The sequence below is a fragment of the Gadus morhua genome, chromosome 2 (genome assembly GCF_902167405.1).
Source record: "Gadus morhua chromosome 2, gadMor3.0, whole genome shotgun sequence".
NCBI classification, from domain to species: Eukaryota; Metazoa; Chordata; class Actinopteri; order Gadiformes; family Gadidae; genus Gadus; species Gadus morhua.
This window is the reverse complement of record NC_044049.1, coordinates 20,983,301-20,999,086: the sequence shown is the minus strand read 5'-3', so window position 1 is coordinate 20,999,086 and position 15,786 is coordinate 20,983,301. Positions and strand designations below refer to the sequence as shown.

Sequence of the window (15,786 nt, the reverse complement as noted above, 5' to 3'; positions counted from 1 at the left end):
TCTGAATGGGACTGAAGACGCGGGCCGGTCCGAATCCCGTGTTTGGCGTTGAGCCAGCAGAAAAGCCTTGCTCGAAGGCCGCTGGGCAGCAGCCCTGCTCTCGACAGAGCTGCCTTTGGTCAACAATAACACACAATAGCACAATGACAGAAGTGCCCTACCCTAAACAATAACCATAACAAACAATAATGTTTCCTTTGTTTCATGTAGGCCTCATATTTCATAACTCTCATTCTGTTCCGTCTGCTGGGCCCGTTGCACTTTTTTAACGCAAATCCAGGCAGAAGTGGACTGCCTCAAAGAGCCAGAAACAGACCTCTAACCAGAGGAAGTAGACACGATCTGTCACGGGACGTTGTCTTCCGTCAGTTTCACATCCGCATTCGCGTCCGCTGGCCGAGTGAGCAGATGGATTTAAAATAGGTTTTCTGAGAAGATGTTGCATCAGAAGTTCATTCTAGTCAGCGTCACGACGTCCTTATCTATAACACGCACAAACAAACATCAAAGGGAAACACTACGGCCTGACATCCTTACAATACGACAGTGAACAGAGTAGACCGCCAACAGAAAGCTCATCTGTAGCCATTAGACACATGTTATTGGGAATTGTTAGTGTTGTCGAGTTTCATATTTTTGGAGACAATTCTGAAAGGATTTTTCTTCCTTCAATTGTAGAGGATTGGCTCAAGTCTCCCTCTCTCTCCCTCTGTCTCTCTCATTGGTGAGTCAGTGGGTGGGCAGGATCGATAGCAGTGTAGCGATAAGCGGGCGCTAACAGACGGGAGGGAGCAGTTAATCAAAGAACAGGAAGCTTTAGAAGACAAAACGAGGGCGGAAGAGCATGAGAGGTCCCTGATCTGGAGGAGGGGCTGAGCGGCTGGGGTCAGGTTACACACAGAGAGACAGAGACAGAGACAGAGAGAGAGAGGAAGAGAAACAGGCAGAGAGAGGGAGGGAATGCGAGGCAGAGAGACAAAAGAGGAAGAGAGAGACCACATAGGTAGGAAGCAGAACAAGAAGTCATTGCTAAGCTCCACCGTGTTCTTGCTCAACCCCTCCACCACAGTCCCGCTACAACTCGCTGAGCGGTTCTCAACAGGAACGCGTCCACAGGAGAGAGGCCTGCCAAACGGGAAACCTCTAAGCGCTCTGGGTTGCTGGAACCCCCTACTAGGGAGAGACAGGAAGCTGCCAGGGGAGGTCCACACAGCAAACAGGAAGTGACAGACGGGTAGCACTCCCGCCTGCTGAGGCACATGTGCACAAACACACAGGGCCGGGTGCTCGGTGCCAGCCTTTAGCCTCAGCCAGCCTGGGGTTCTACACAGAAGGTGGTTAGAGTGAACGGCTCTGTTGGTAATCCCTTCAGAACATGACACTACACACAACTCTGTCATAATGCACTGATACAGAAATCAGGACTGCTGAATAACAGGATCTTCACACACAAACACTTTGTGATTCATTCCCATAGGGCTGGGCGATATAACGATATTTGAAATATATTGATATTTCTTCAAACGAGGTATGGAACGAGACGCTATCGTCAACATCGATAGTTTAATTTGCGTTGAAAGTAGGGCTGCTCGATTATGGGCGAACCCATAATCCCGATTATTTTGATCAATATTGAAACCACAAATATTCAAACATGTATTTATTCAGCATGTCTCTCCCAAAGAAAACTTTGTAACTGAGAACTTCAAATTTCGCCTTAAAAAAATACACAAAATGGTCAACAAGAAAATGTTCCAAGGAGACGCGAGCCGTTGCTGATCGAGCCCGGCAGGAAGTGAAAAAGTAAAAGCCATAGAGCATCCGGTCACTTTTCAAATAAAACACAATACTCAGCTCATGTAGCCTATCACAACATCACATCAACATTACGTCAACATTACGTCATGACCGGTGGAACCAGGTCAGCAGTCAATCAAAGTAAAGGGTCTCAGAGGGTCGGCAACATGAACGATGAGAGACTGATTGTCGAAGTGGAGTAACAAAAAATAATTTATGAAATAAATCATCCTTTTTATAAGGACAATGTCAGAAAGGACAAAGCCTGGCATTTAATTGCAGTCGTTTTGGGAGTGGAAGGTGAGTACATTAGGTTTAGGATTATCGCGTGATCTCGCATGAATACAGCTGGCTCGCAAGGCAGCGCTACGCTGCCGTTACGCGCCCGGTGGAAATTGACGCAGGGCAGAGTTTGCAGCCGTTCCGCGGCGTGTACGTCCCCGGTGGAAAACAAGCATAACACACTGGTTAGAGATAGCATCTGCGTTAAAGGCTGTCTGATGATTCTCCCTTCTGAATGCAGAGCTGTTTCACTAAATGGGGAGGGTGAGTGTAGGAGGGGCTGGAACTGATTGGAACACAGCCTGAGGATTCTGCGTCAACACCGCTGCTCACAGACAGAGACAGAGGGAGACGGATCTATTCAGACCACAGAAGCTGCTTTGAGACGCGTAGTTCTTGAATTAATCAGTTCACTTTCAGTTTGGATGTCGGGATCTTCCCAGCTGACATTTTAAGAAAACTTCTTGACCACTAGGGAACTCAACACAGGCCGGGCCTTATGGTTTACGGACTAAACTAACTAACCTACTTTACCTTCAACAACGAGCGATAGGGGAGATAACAAAGCACATGGTTATAATCACAAACATTGTGATTACTCCAGTAACTCAAAGCAATGTCGGCTGAGAGCTCCACCACTGACTAAGAGGGGTCAGCTCCGACCGTCAAAGAGTGTTTAGAACACAACCATATTCTGCTAATTTCATATTGTATAAAATGATCCATCATTATCGCATTATCATTTCCATTATTTGAGAGCCCTACAAAACAACAAAATGAATCCTAACACATCAATATAAAACATTCCCCTTAATTCAAGCCAAACTATCCGTTGATAGACAAGAGACACAAACACCAGGCCTGGTGGACACAGACGGACCCGGACGGACAGGGACATCGGATCCACGGGGGTCGCTGGAGGTAGAGGAGTGAGGAGAGGAGTGAGGAGAGGAGTGAGTAGAGGAGGGAGTAGTGGAGGCAGGCTGGAGCTACAGACAGGAGGGGATCAGAGACCTGTTGGGGAGAGGCTCCGCGTGTCAGCGGGAGGTCATGTTCACTTATGCCGCGTTTCAACTGCAGGGTGCGGTACGGTTCGGTTTGCCTCAGTCCGGTAGGGAGGGGGCGGTATAGCCCAGCTCAGTTCCGAGGTTGCGTTTCCACTGCCGACAGTACCCTTTATAGTAGGCCGGATGTCGATCGCCGTGGCAGCTACGTAATCATCGTGACATCATAGCAGCGCGACAGTGTAGCCTGCTCAATAAAAACAATGGAAAAGTTGAACGCACGTCTTCCTCCCCAAGAATGCAGAGGAACGTCTCCACCTCCTTGTTCGCCAAAGCAAGCGTTTTACGCGACATGTTCATTGTAAAGAATAATACCTCGAGGCTACTGTTTGTTTTTTATCCCCACGTTGCCCGGAAGTGACGATTCTGTCGACAAATCAACGGATTTCAGTACCCCGTCTCAGTACCCCAACGGAGGAGTACTGAAGACGAGGGCAAACCGAGTACGGCTCACGCCCACTTTTGACGGTGGAAACGCAATCCGTACCCAACCTTTGCAAACCGAACCATACCACAGCCTGCAGTGGAAACGCGCCATTATTGAAGGGAGTGGGGTGGCTGCTGCACAACATGAGAGACCGGAGTGACAAGGACTGGGGCCCAGAGAGGAGGGCTCCCTGGTGTGGCCCGTACAGAAGGATTAACGTGTTCCCCCGTTACACCGGTGTTCACCAGAGCACTCGTGTTCACCGTGACAACAGCAGATTCCCACCAACAGCGGCAGCACCCCAAAGCCCTTCAATGTTTCAGAGAAAGGCTTCGCTGTGCACTAGAGGACAGGTTCACAAACCGCCCACTAAAAAATAATCAGCTGCAATTTGCCAATTCAAATGTTCTCCTCCCCATCTACAGAGTTGGTGTTAAGGGGAGACGTCTACTCTGCAGATGATTCACAGAGGCGCATATTTTTAATATTGCAAACACAGGCTTTTACAAACTGGGTATTCAAATGAGATCAGCATTTTGCATTTCCTAAACTAAAAACCCCAAGACAGGCTCACACCTTCCCCATTTGGCCCATCTGTGGCATTATGGAAATCATATGACACAATGTGAAACTGTGCTCGTGGTTAACTCCACACCACCTCAGATCACCATCTCTATCATCGACGCCCTTATCATCCGCCCACATCTGGCCCGACGTACCGTGGAGAGACACTGAGGCACAGGGTGGATGTTTAAGGCCTAGTGTCAGATCACTTTACTGATGGAGAGGGAACGTGTTCACAGGTCAATGAGAAAGATATCAGCAAGGACAAAGAACTGATTTAAAAACTCATTTAAATTAAATATTTAAATAAAGTATCAGTCGGCTAATATCATAAATTTTTTATATAGAAATATAAAACATGCATCTTATATAGTGGCTCAGAATTCCTTCCATTACACATTAAATTGAATGTAAAATGACCCCAGATTAAACTTTTTCACCCAACAACTCCAACAGTGTGAACCAGCCTTGAATACTCATTGCACACCATTCCTGGTGATCTGTAGTGTGAAGCATCTTCTCTGGTCCTGGTCTGGGACCGTCATCAGCCTAATGGCCTCTGGTCCACCTCCTGCCCGACCAGCCACAGCTCAGAGCTTGGGCTGAAAGCTTTCTGAAAGGCCTTTGGATAGACGTGGATAAACAGGAGCCCTCTGTCCACCTCTCATCATCAACCCTTTCACTCAATGTTCATAGTGGGAAATAAATTAGCAGACAATCCCCTGTGTGGTACTCTGAGTCATGCTTTCGTCAAAACATCAGATGAAAAGGTTTGATAAAACTAAAAAATCTAATAAAACTAATCTGCAGCAGGCCCGATCCAAGACCTCTGTGGGTCAGGAGGAAAGGGTTGACGACCAACATGAAGCTAAAGCTAAGACTACAGGACTTGGCACTGTAGTCTTCTGGTCTTCTTCAACCGTGGCCTTCAAACGTTTGGGTCCGACAAATGAATGAGCTCTGAAGCTAAATTACAAACAATAGATTAGGGCTGCAACAACAAATCCATAAAATCGATAAAAATCCATTACTAAAAGCGTTGGCAACGAATTTGGTCATCGATTCGTTCAGTCGCGCGATTTAATACGTCACTCGTAGGCGCGGCACTGTTTAGTTTACAGCCAGCCGCCAACAGGTTGGTTCATGCATAGATATCTATATTAACTAGATGCCTCGTCCGAGCCGCTGGCCAAAGGAGTCGAATGTCACCACTGGCGGCCATCTTACCACAGTAAGCTGCTCAGCCATAACATTGTGTTGGTAGTGGTACATGTACTTTTTAAATAACCATAACTTGCTAAATTTTCAACCGATTTTCAAACGGTTTGGTTTGTTATAATCGTCAGAGATGTAGTTATGACATTGCATACGTTTGATAGAATAATGAAAAATAGAATAATGTTCTAAAATATAACCACGTTAATAACGTTTGTAATAAACCAAACCGTTTGTAATTCGGTTGAAAATTTAGCAAGTTATGGTTATTTAAAAAGTACATGTACCACTACCAACACAATGTTATGGGTGAGCAGCTTACTGTGGTAAGATGGCCGCCTATGGTGACGTTCTAGACGCCGTCGTAGGGCATCTAGTTAATATATATATCCATGGGTTCATGGTTCATGAAAGAAGCATGTTAAAACCGACAGGATATGGAGCTAGTTAGCTTAAAAAAAAAGTCGCAAACAGTGCCAAATGTGATGTGTTCAGGTAGGCTCAGTAATATGATTGATGTGTTCAAATGCAAAACCAGAAAAAAAAACTTGTGGAAGTACCAGAGACGTCAGACACAGTCTTTATTATTATAATATCATCCGAGGCGCACATAGCTTTTGGCTGTGATATTAGATAGATTATATAAATACCTGTATATAATATTATTATTATGTTATATTATATAGATATAGAGCTCCAGGAGTCAAACGGCAAAGTCTCTCCTCCATGCTGTGGTTCAGTCTGAGAGCTCATTGGTCAATGGGCAGCAGCTTATTTGCATCAGTGCTATAGACAGCAGAAACAGTGCATTCTGAAGGGACTGAAACAGAGGGGCGATAGACGATATTTTTTTTCCTAAAAGCTATTTCCAGCAAACAGCTTAAAAAACATGTTTTCTGGAACTCAAATACTATGTTTACTTGTTGGGGAAACACCATAATGTGTCACCTTTAACGCACAAATTTAAACCTCCATCACACCAAAAATGGGGACCAGAAACGAACCCGTCTTATGCACATTTACCTTACTGTTGGAGGTCACGTCCCTTTTCTTATGCACATTTACCTTGATGTTGGAGGTCACGCCCCTTTTCCCGCCTTTTCAAGATAGCTACAGATGCCAAAATGTGTACGCACATTTCCCAGGGTCATACATATCTGAGATTTGGAGTTCTAGCCCTTACAGAAAAAAAGTTTTCCAAAAGGGACAGTTTTCTGGAAAAAGGATCATCTGAGAGAAATTAAGATGATTGAATCTCTTTTTAACCGTTAGTATTTATCGGTTTAAGATCTTATCGGTTAACCATGGACATCCCTTATATACTGTATATTTATAAATGTATATCATACATTGTATGTTTTTTTTGTGCTGTCCCATTTTTTTTATCATTTAATATTACTTTTAATAGTTCCGGGACATTGGAGCAATAACCTGGTGTTTTTACACTTCAGCCTGCACTGTGAATTTGAAGTAATGTTCAGTTTTTGAATAAAGATGCGGTAATAACAAATGTTTCTTTTTTATCAGACTCATCGATTAATCGAAAAAATAATCGACAGATTAATCCATTATTAAAATAATCGTTAGTTGCAGCCCTACAATAGATACAAACGGATGCAAGCCATTCCAGCGCCATCTAAATAAATCGGAATCTAGCCGCTCTGAATCTCTGAAAGACATTTTACCAAATAGCCTTACAGTCCAGTTCCAGGAAAAGTGTCTGCGTAGTTTCACCTTGTACAGCCATACCGTGACTGATAATACAGTGCTCCAGACTGCAACCCCAAATGGTCACATTTTGGGACCAAAATGTGAGATTCTGCGCTGAATTTTACATCTGGTCGCACATGTGCGACCAGATGTAAAATAAGTAAATTTGCCCTTTTTTATTTTGTACACGTTAAACGGGGAAGGGGCGCGTCAACGAATCCGGAATTTGTAGCAGGCCAATGAATGTGAGAAGGATAGGATGGCCACTGTTAGCGGCTAATGTATTGAGGGGGAGGGTCCTAGAGATTAAATATAGAGCGTGCGTAAACGTCTCTGAACTATTGACTCGTTCTTCCGACTAGTGATGGATTCAATGATTATTTTCCTTGATTCAGTTCGCGTCGGTCAATTCGCCAAGAAGAGTCGTTCAGAATCATTTGTTCGTTCAGTCAGACTCAACCCCTCCCTCGTTCTCTAATGATCTTGGAAATCGGTCATCAATCAACACATTACAACTTTAACAAAACGCAGCGGGATGGGGGGTGTAGTGGATTATTGGATGTTTAACATATCAGCAAGATAGACTTGATTTAGCAATGATGGTGGGGGTCCCGGGTGGAGAACAAACCGTGAAAGAACGAGACAGATTGACAAGTCAATCAAATATTTGATTAATCTGGCATGACACAGAAAGTACAAAAAGCATGCATTTACCATTTCACTGATATTGAATCGTATTATCGTACGCTCGCTCACTAAGCCTCTTCACCACTCACAGTAGGGCTGTCAAAATTGCTCAAAAATGACATTCGAATGTTCGTTTGGAAAAAAAATCACGAATTCGAACTATTCGAATATCTGGTTGCCTATTTTACGCAGTTGCCGTCAATATGTCAATAATGCGACAAAACCAGTGCTTAATTTGAGGGGGAGCAAGGGGGAGCAAGGGGGAGCGCGCTCCGGAAGCTCTGACGTGCACTCCGCCAGCTCCGCCAGCTCCGCCACGAGCAGTATAAAAAAAAAAATGCGTTGCGTAGCGGTTATCAATGAAGTACGACATAACATTGTGTGGGGAATAGGTACTTTGGCGCCCCGTGCTGCAGGCGTACAAATTAAGCACTGGACAAAACCATGGTTCAAATTAGTGGGATATATATATATCCTATAAACAGCCCAGTAAGGAGGCCTAATCATGAAAAGCCACAACTTTGTATCGCTTGCATTTCACCACCACACCTGCAAGCTTCTGAATGTTACAAAGTATGCTAGTGGTAACGTTCCTTGCTTTGCTTACCATTTATTGAGAAGGCCTATTAAAATCGATGAAGAAAAAAATGCATGTCGCCTACGTCTTTCACCATGCCAGCGAAAGGGCCAGCACTACGCACCGTTCGGATTCATGAAAAAAAAGCTGTCTCGGACTTTGCCGAGAACATTGCGTTATAGCAGCTTTCACCAGCCAGACTACTAGCTCTCTGAGCTCTACTTCGGATGCTTATTGAATGGCATAGCCGAGCTGGAATACCTATATCCAAGTACGGAAACCCCGAGGGGATAAAATACATTTGCGCTTCACAATACTAGTCTGTTCCACTTGTACCGCGGGAGTGTTTTTTCACATTCGAATATTATGAGGGACATCGCGAACAGACAGAGGCTCATTCACAAAGCAGATAGAGGCGCTTGTACCGCGGGAGTGTTTTTTCACATTCGAATATTAACTTTCACGTTCGAATTCGCGTTTTTGGATACATTTCGAACGAATATTCGAACTTCGAATATTCGTTGACAGCCCTAACTCACAGTCAGTGACCGAACAGCGAGTCAGTGACTAGTGGGTCTGGGAGGAGTCGAGTCTGAGTACGAACGAGACGAACGAGAGAGAAGAATCAGTTCGGCTCGTTCTTCTTAAAGATTTGTTCATTCGAACTGATTCGGTCGCGAACGACCCATCACTACTTCCGACCTGCGGCTAGTGTGCCAGTGCCTGGGTCCTGCACGGGTCTTATTTTGCAAACCCGCACCCGCAATACTTAAAACCGCATCCGACCCGTGTTCCGACGGTTAGGGGCCACAGTGCTCCTAGTGAAAAAAGTTAGTCTGGAGCCCTGTAATAGCTGAATATCTTGTGGTTCACTAGCTCTGCATTTTACATAAAGGCTTAGCTTTCAGAGGGATCCTCCTGGCCCAGGTTCGCCCGAGCGGCAGGAGATGAGCCCAGACAGAAGGAGGAGCTACAGCCCCTGGAGGCCTCATACTTATGGTCCTCATCCCAGCGTGCTGAGTGACAAAGCTCAGCCTTTGGATGAATACGCTCCCAGCTGACCACAGTGTTCTGGGCGAGAGCTGGGCTTTGCCGACAGCCTATACTTCACCGCATGCGCTTTGATTCAATGCAGTTTATGGTTGAGCCTTCAATGCTCAAATAGACAACGGTTATGATATGTGGATTTTGATTACACCTTGGTCTGAGGCAGACTAAAGAACATCTTCAATCTGGGTCATACAAACACTTCAACTCAGAACGCTTCTGTGAAAACGTTACTGTTTCTCAATACAAACATTGGTGTGATACGTGCGTTGAGTAAGTATTTTTCATAAATATTGTGTTATGGATATGGAAGCAGTTACCCATTTCAAAAACGCATCGTCAGTCATTACATACACTGACAACTGTGGAACATCCAGCAAGGATTACAGAATGGAGTGGAAGTATGAATAACTTTGGTCGCTGCAAGTGTCACATATATCTGTGTCCATCACTGGAGAATCCAACCATTTCTCACGATGTGAGGTTTGTTGCTGCAACTCGTGCATCAGATAAACACAACCAGCCTTCCTAGGAAACATTCAACTCAGAAGAAGAAAGTTAAACTACCGTTAAAATGCAGTTGATAAAGTGTGCGGGGAGCCTGTGGCGTCTGTGTAAGGCAGATTGCAGAGCAGCAAACCAATGCATGCTGACTGGATGCCAGGTCCAAGTCCGCAGCCGGTTCAACTGACAAACACTCTGGCTCAACTGTCACGTCAGCAGCTTTCCTGGTCTCTCAGCGTTTAGACTAAAAGCTGTAATCCGCAGCGAGGCTCACGTCAGTTATACTGCTGGCAGGCGGTTGAGACACACACTTTGAGGGGAGTTCCTTCAGACCCACATTTCACCAGTACCTTCACTACACCAGCAGAAGACAACTGTACACCCGAAGGATTGAAACGGAAGACCCCCAAAACAATGATCAGTGTTATTTCACTCGTCTATGCTCTCTAAGAGAGAAGTTGACTTGAATGGACATCGTACAAAGGAGAGGGAGAGAGGGAGCCAGCAGCAGGGAAGAGCCAAGATGGCCACCTGTATCCTGTGTTGTGGACCTTTGTTAAGAGCTCCTACTACACACGGTAAAACAAGGACATGTGAACACATTTCAACACCCACATGGTGCTCTGACCTCCATGGTGCTCTGACCTCGATGGGGCCCCATCCCTACCCAGGCTCCTGGGCCTCAACAGAGGGAGTGTGCTGTCTGAACCTCGTCAGCCTGTCCAGGGGATTCATGTCAGGGTTTGTGGGTTTGAGTTCTTTGAGGACTGAAGCTCCCACCACAACCACCACCACTGCTTGTTCTCGTGTCCTGGGTCTCTCATTAACATGGATGCAGCAGCTGACTGGGACTCCGGCTGGGGCGTGCTGGTGTACCACGCAGTCTGATCCACTCACACGAGACAAGCCTTTCACAAACTGCCAGCGATGGATACCCAGAGGAGAAGGGCCGCCAAACAGAGGGATGGAGATAATCTCAACAGTGGAGAGTGATAAAGAGTGTTCCTGTCCTGCCCCTTGTTCTAAGCTCAATGGAGTGTTCACCCGAGCTTCCTGGATCCATTAAGGGCACGCTCACAGTCTCTGCTGCTACCAGCCTGGGCAGAACTCTGGTGCACCTTGTGTTGGTTTCTTTTAGTGAAACTACATCAGTGAAGGAAATTAACCTTCTTAACAAGGGCTTTATTCTGAAACTGTAATACATTTCGGGAGCATTTGAACTGTTTGGAAAATACTTCTTTTTTTTTTACGGGAGAGACTGATCTTAAGTTATTTCGATGAAACATCCAGACCCCCTTGTTAAACAGAATTTAATTGAGAAGTTAATTATTTAACAATGTTTGACATAAATCCCATAATCCTTCCTTGCTAGTAGGGATTTTAACAATTTACAATTAATCAACATCATATTTGACCGCTAATTATTTAATTGCTGAAAGAAAACTTAATTTTACAGTAAATCCTTGCGCTTGGTCGTCATTTTTGCTACTGTTGCAAATGTACAATTAAAAAGGCTGGCCAAAAATACTAAAATAACCAAAATATCCTTCATTAGTGACTTCAAATGACTCTTAAAGTTTTGTTTGTAGTGTAGTACACAGTTAGGTTGTTCGCGTTACTGAGCAATTACGATGGCCGTTACCTTAGATCAGCAAGGCTGAAAATGATGACAACCTTGTTCTCTGAAGGCATCTTCAAGCCGTCGACGTACACACTTAAAGCAAGTGGCAGCTTCTGCTTCTTTCCTTTGAACTGAGATAATGTTCTAGAGGGGGATTCCCAACACTGGCTTGGACTTTGTTCAACCTAGAGAAACGTCCAGACCCACAGAGCTGTAGAGACTGGTTGTAACTGGAAGAACTTTAAACCAGTAGTTCTCAAATTGTATCAGGCAGTCATATTGACAGCTCGTGTTTAACACATTTATTGGTCCATATGTGCTTGGTTTTCCCCCCTCACTACCCACTTTGAGGACCACTGCTTTAAACTATCCAAAAGCCTGTTGGCATGTCATATGCTAATTCATAACCACGATCTTTCAAGTACTATTGAAATAGACCTTCGGAAACAAAGATTATCAGCAACTTGCAATTTGAAAGTATTTATTAAGGCCACCAATGAAAAATGCTGCTCCTCTTTTATAGCACATTCATTACTATCCGTTAATAGTTAATGCCTGGTGAACGAGTGTCGGTTATGTTAATAACACAAGGCGTGGCATCCCACTTCTATATATACTTCCACATCAGGACTACAGGTCAGAGCAGGGAGACACACTCAGAGCTGCTTCCATAACCCGCCTTGACAAAAGAGCTTTTCAGATAGTTGCAGCCCGCAGCTATCAGAGTCCTCTCTGGGTATTACGTCCGCCCCAAGCCAGACTCTTCAACATAAGGAGAAGTGACCTAAAAAAAGCTAATCTCTAAAGTGAGGCGGCATCAAAGGCTGATTTATACGAGAACAAAGTCTCTCGCTAGCACACACGTTTCCTTGAAACACAGAGGAAATAAATATTTAACACACACACACACACACACACACACACACACACACACACACACACACACACACACACACACACACACACACACACACACACACACACACACACACACACACTAAGCAGGGGGGGGGGATTATTAAGATTGCATTTAAATCCTTAACTCAGTAAAAGTCACTGTACGCTCTAATATTGTGCAATCTCCTCACGGAGGATAAGATGAAGAGATAGAATCTGAAATCAAGCAGATTATCTTTTCCCCCAAAGAGAAAAACGTCAGCGTTTGGAATCAAAGGTTCATGAAACTGAAATGACTGAAATAGTCCTAGAATAGTGTCGCATGTGGATTTATTTCCTGGTTCTACCCATCATGCAGTTAGTTTGGGATGGCTACCCAATATTCCCTGAATACAGCCTGATCAGTTTCACACAGTAGTTAGTTTCCATTACCTTCAGACAGAAGTGTTAATAGAAGGATGGGACAGTTTCCCAATCAAAATAACAAAACAACCCACTACTCTGATAGGCTGAAATCGTGCTGGGTGGTGATACTATCAATGCCATACATGTCGTTCAGAGTCATGTCCCTGGCTTCTGTATCCAGGGTCCGGGACAGAGTTGTGACACTTCATTTAAACACAAACATGGCTTTTACCTTGAGCACCTCCCCTCGTTTAAAGCTGAGCTCGTCATCCGCGGTTGCTTTGAAATCATATTTGGCGATGGCCTCCATGGTCGTCCGGTGCAGGTAGGAACCCGTATGGTTGAGGTCGTAGATGCAGGCGTCTGGGCTCAAAAATACGAAAAAATATACATCCACAGAGCTGTGGTCGGCTATTCCACTCCGAGTCGCTCCTTCCTCCTCGACTAGGACCCCTTGTCTCAGGACTGAGGCCTCACATACAAGTCAAGGGGACGCACCTGCAAAACAAAACTACACTTCAGACAAACATCCAGCCGGCTGCTGCTCATGAGTCAAACAATCTACATTTACATTGAGGGGATTTTGCTGACCCTTTTATCCAAAGCGATTTACACACACTGACGGCGGTTTCAGCCTCGCAGGACGACAGCCAGTCCGTCGGGAGCAGTCAGGGTGAGGCGTCTCACTCAGGGACACCTCAACACTCCTGGGATTAAAGAGCCGGGGATTAAACTAGCAACCATCCGGACGTTTACCAGTCAACCCGCTCTACCTCCTGAGCTACTATCACCCCATAATCTAATAAAAGAAAACAATTAAAGCCTCTTGGCCTGTATTGTCTTGGCCCGTGAGGTGACCTCCATCCCTGATGGAGAGGTCCCTAACGGCCAGTCGACGGGCAGCTGGTCAGCACTGGTACCCAACACGTTAATTGGTTTAGTGGCCCCCTTTAAGTGGATGAGGCCAGCACATCGCTTTAGCTAATGGTGTTCTGCAGCACTGCTTTAATGGCATTGGGCTGATTGCGTAAACAAGAGGGCTACTTTTGTAGTGGATTAGGTGATTGAAATAAATGATACCATTCAACATTAATAGAGCGACCCCCTCTCCTCTCAATGCAGTACAGTGACAGTTCGAAGGTTCAATTATCTTAACATGTATTGACAGGCAGGATGACGAAGCCTGTCATTGTTATGGGTCGAATATTAAGCCATAACACATCTGTTTGAGAACAACACACACACAAACACACACTAAAATAACATCAGTCTAGTGTCCACAGGAAGCCTTCTCATCTGGCTATGAGCAGGACTGCGCCAAGTACAGTGAGATGGGGACCTGGTCCATTCCAGCTCTGTCTCCATTCCAGCTCTGTCACCCCCCCCACACACACACACACACACACACACACACACACTCGCACCATTTACACCAGTTCACCAGTAAAACCAGTGAGGAGCTAGCCCGGACCATCTCAGCGCTGCCCCCCACCATCCCATCCCAGTAACACCAGTGGGATGAGGGCTAGCCCGAACCATCTCAGCCTTGTCCCCCACCATCACATCCTAGAAACACCATTTCACCAGTAAAACCAGTAGATCCAGACCCCGTCTTCTGCACAAACCCCGAATATTGAACCCCAGAGGGAAGCTAAGCTAAGTGGAGGCTAGACGTCAGGGGCTAGCTGCTAGCCTCCACTTAGCTTAGCTTCCGTCGTCAGAAGAAACAAACCTTCACCTTACGGGTCCGCGGAACGGCGCCAGGACAGATGCTGTGTTCGAATCCCGCCTCGTTGTTGGATCGACGCCCGCGGGATGCTATCCGGGCTTCGGTTGTGTCTCGAAAAGATTAACGAAACCGTGCGTACGCCTTAAAAAATCGCTTTCGCCCGAACTCGGAGCCTCTGAGTGTGGCTGCTGCTGGGAGGAGGTCCGGCCGCGCGCACATCCGCTTTCTTTCACAATAAAAGTCTCAAGAACGGCTGCTGCTGCTAGGAGGTTTGGTGGCTGACTTCCGCTTCCGTTCACAATAAAAGCCTCTACATTGGCGGCTGCTGTCTCTATGGCTGCTGTGTGCAGGTTTTGTGGCTGACTTCCTTTTCGTTTCACAATAAAAACAAATACAATGGCTACTGCTGGGGAAATATTTGGTTGCCACTTCCGCTTCCTTTCACAATAAAAGACTCTGCAACGGCTTCTGCTGGGAGGAGGTTTGGTGGCTGAATAAAAACATCTAGAACCGCTGCTGCCGCACCAAACACAAAATTATTATTCACATATTTTTTATATCACATTGACAATTGCTCCATGTATTATGCTCAAATAGATATTTTTATTATCCAATATGATAATGTTTTAAGGCAGAAAATATAGGGGTGGGGTGGGGGGGGGGGGTCTGTCGTCTTCACATAAACCCCATTAAGGTCGCCTCCACCTATATTTACTTTCTGATTCTTCCTATTTGAAATGTGTGTGCATGCGTCTCCTGTGTGTAGCCTCCATGTTTAGTGCTGATCCTGGTGTGAGGGTTCTTTGGGCATTTGGTCCAGCGGTCCCATCCTCCTCCTTCTCCTCCTCTTCCTCCTCCTCCTGCTCCTGCTGCTCCGGTGACCGGGTTCAACTGTTGAGAACTCCAACCCACACGCGCATCTGTCCTCCAACCCAGCGATACCCAACGGGTTTTGTTTAGTTTTTTTTTTAGGTCTTAGGTTACCCGAGTCATTTTATTTCCTCTAACGCAGGGGTCAGCAACCTTTTCAACATGCAGTGCCAGTTTGACCTTTTCTCGTTAATGAGTGTGCCTTATGCAACAATATATAAAAAATTAAGCTGAATTATGACACAGCGACCAAAAACATTTCCAGAAGACCTGGAATTGTACTATTTCCATATAGTCCACAATCATGCATCAACATTTTAATGTTTTTTTGGTTGTTATAATTTCAACATGGGCTTACTAATTATAATTACATATGTCCCATCTTAAAAC

The 15,786-nt window shown here is 45.4% G+C and overlaps 1 protein-coding gene across 4 annotated transcripts in view; it reads right to left on the bottom strand.

The window, feature by feature from the left end:
• The window catches only part of grb2b (growth factor receptor-bound protein 2b), a 59,392-nt gene extending 44,623 nt beyond the window's left edge, over positions 1-14,769 (bottom strand). The window contains exons 1-3 of one of the 4 annotated variants that reach the window (XM_030379858.1): positions 14,536-14,758; positions 13,389-13,504; positions 13,030-13,295 (exon numbers count right to left, since the gene is read on the bottom strand). In XM_030379858.1, coding sequence (XP_030235718.1) covers positions 13,030-13,107 — 78 coding nt within the window. In that variant the 5' untranslated portion in view covers positions 13,108-13,295; positions 13,389-13,504; positions 14,536-14,758. Of the gene's footprint in view, positions 1-13,029; positions 13,296-13,388; positions 13,505-14,535 lie in introns of all 4 variants that reach the window. The other 3 variants (XM_030379865.1, XM_030379849.1, XM_030379872.1) reach the window with 3 other exon arrangements.
• Positions 14,770-15,786: the final 1,017 nt, after the last annotated feature.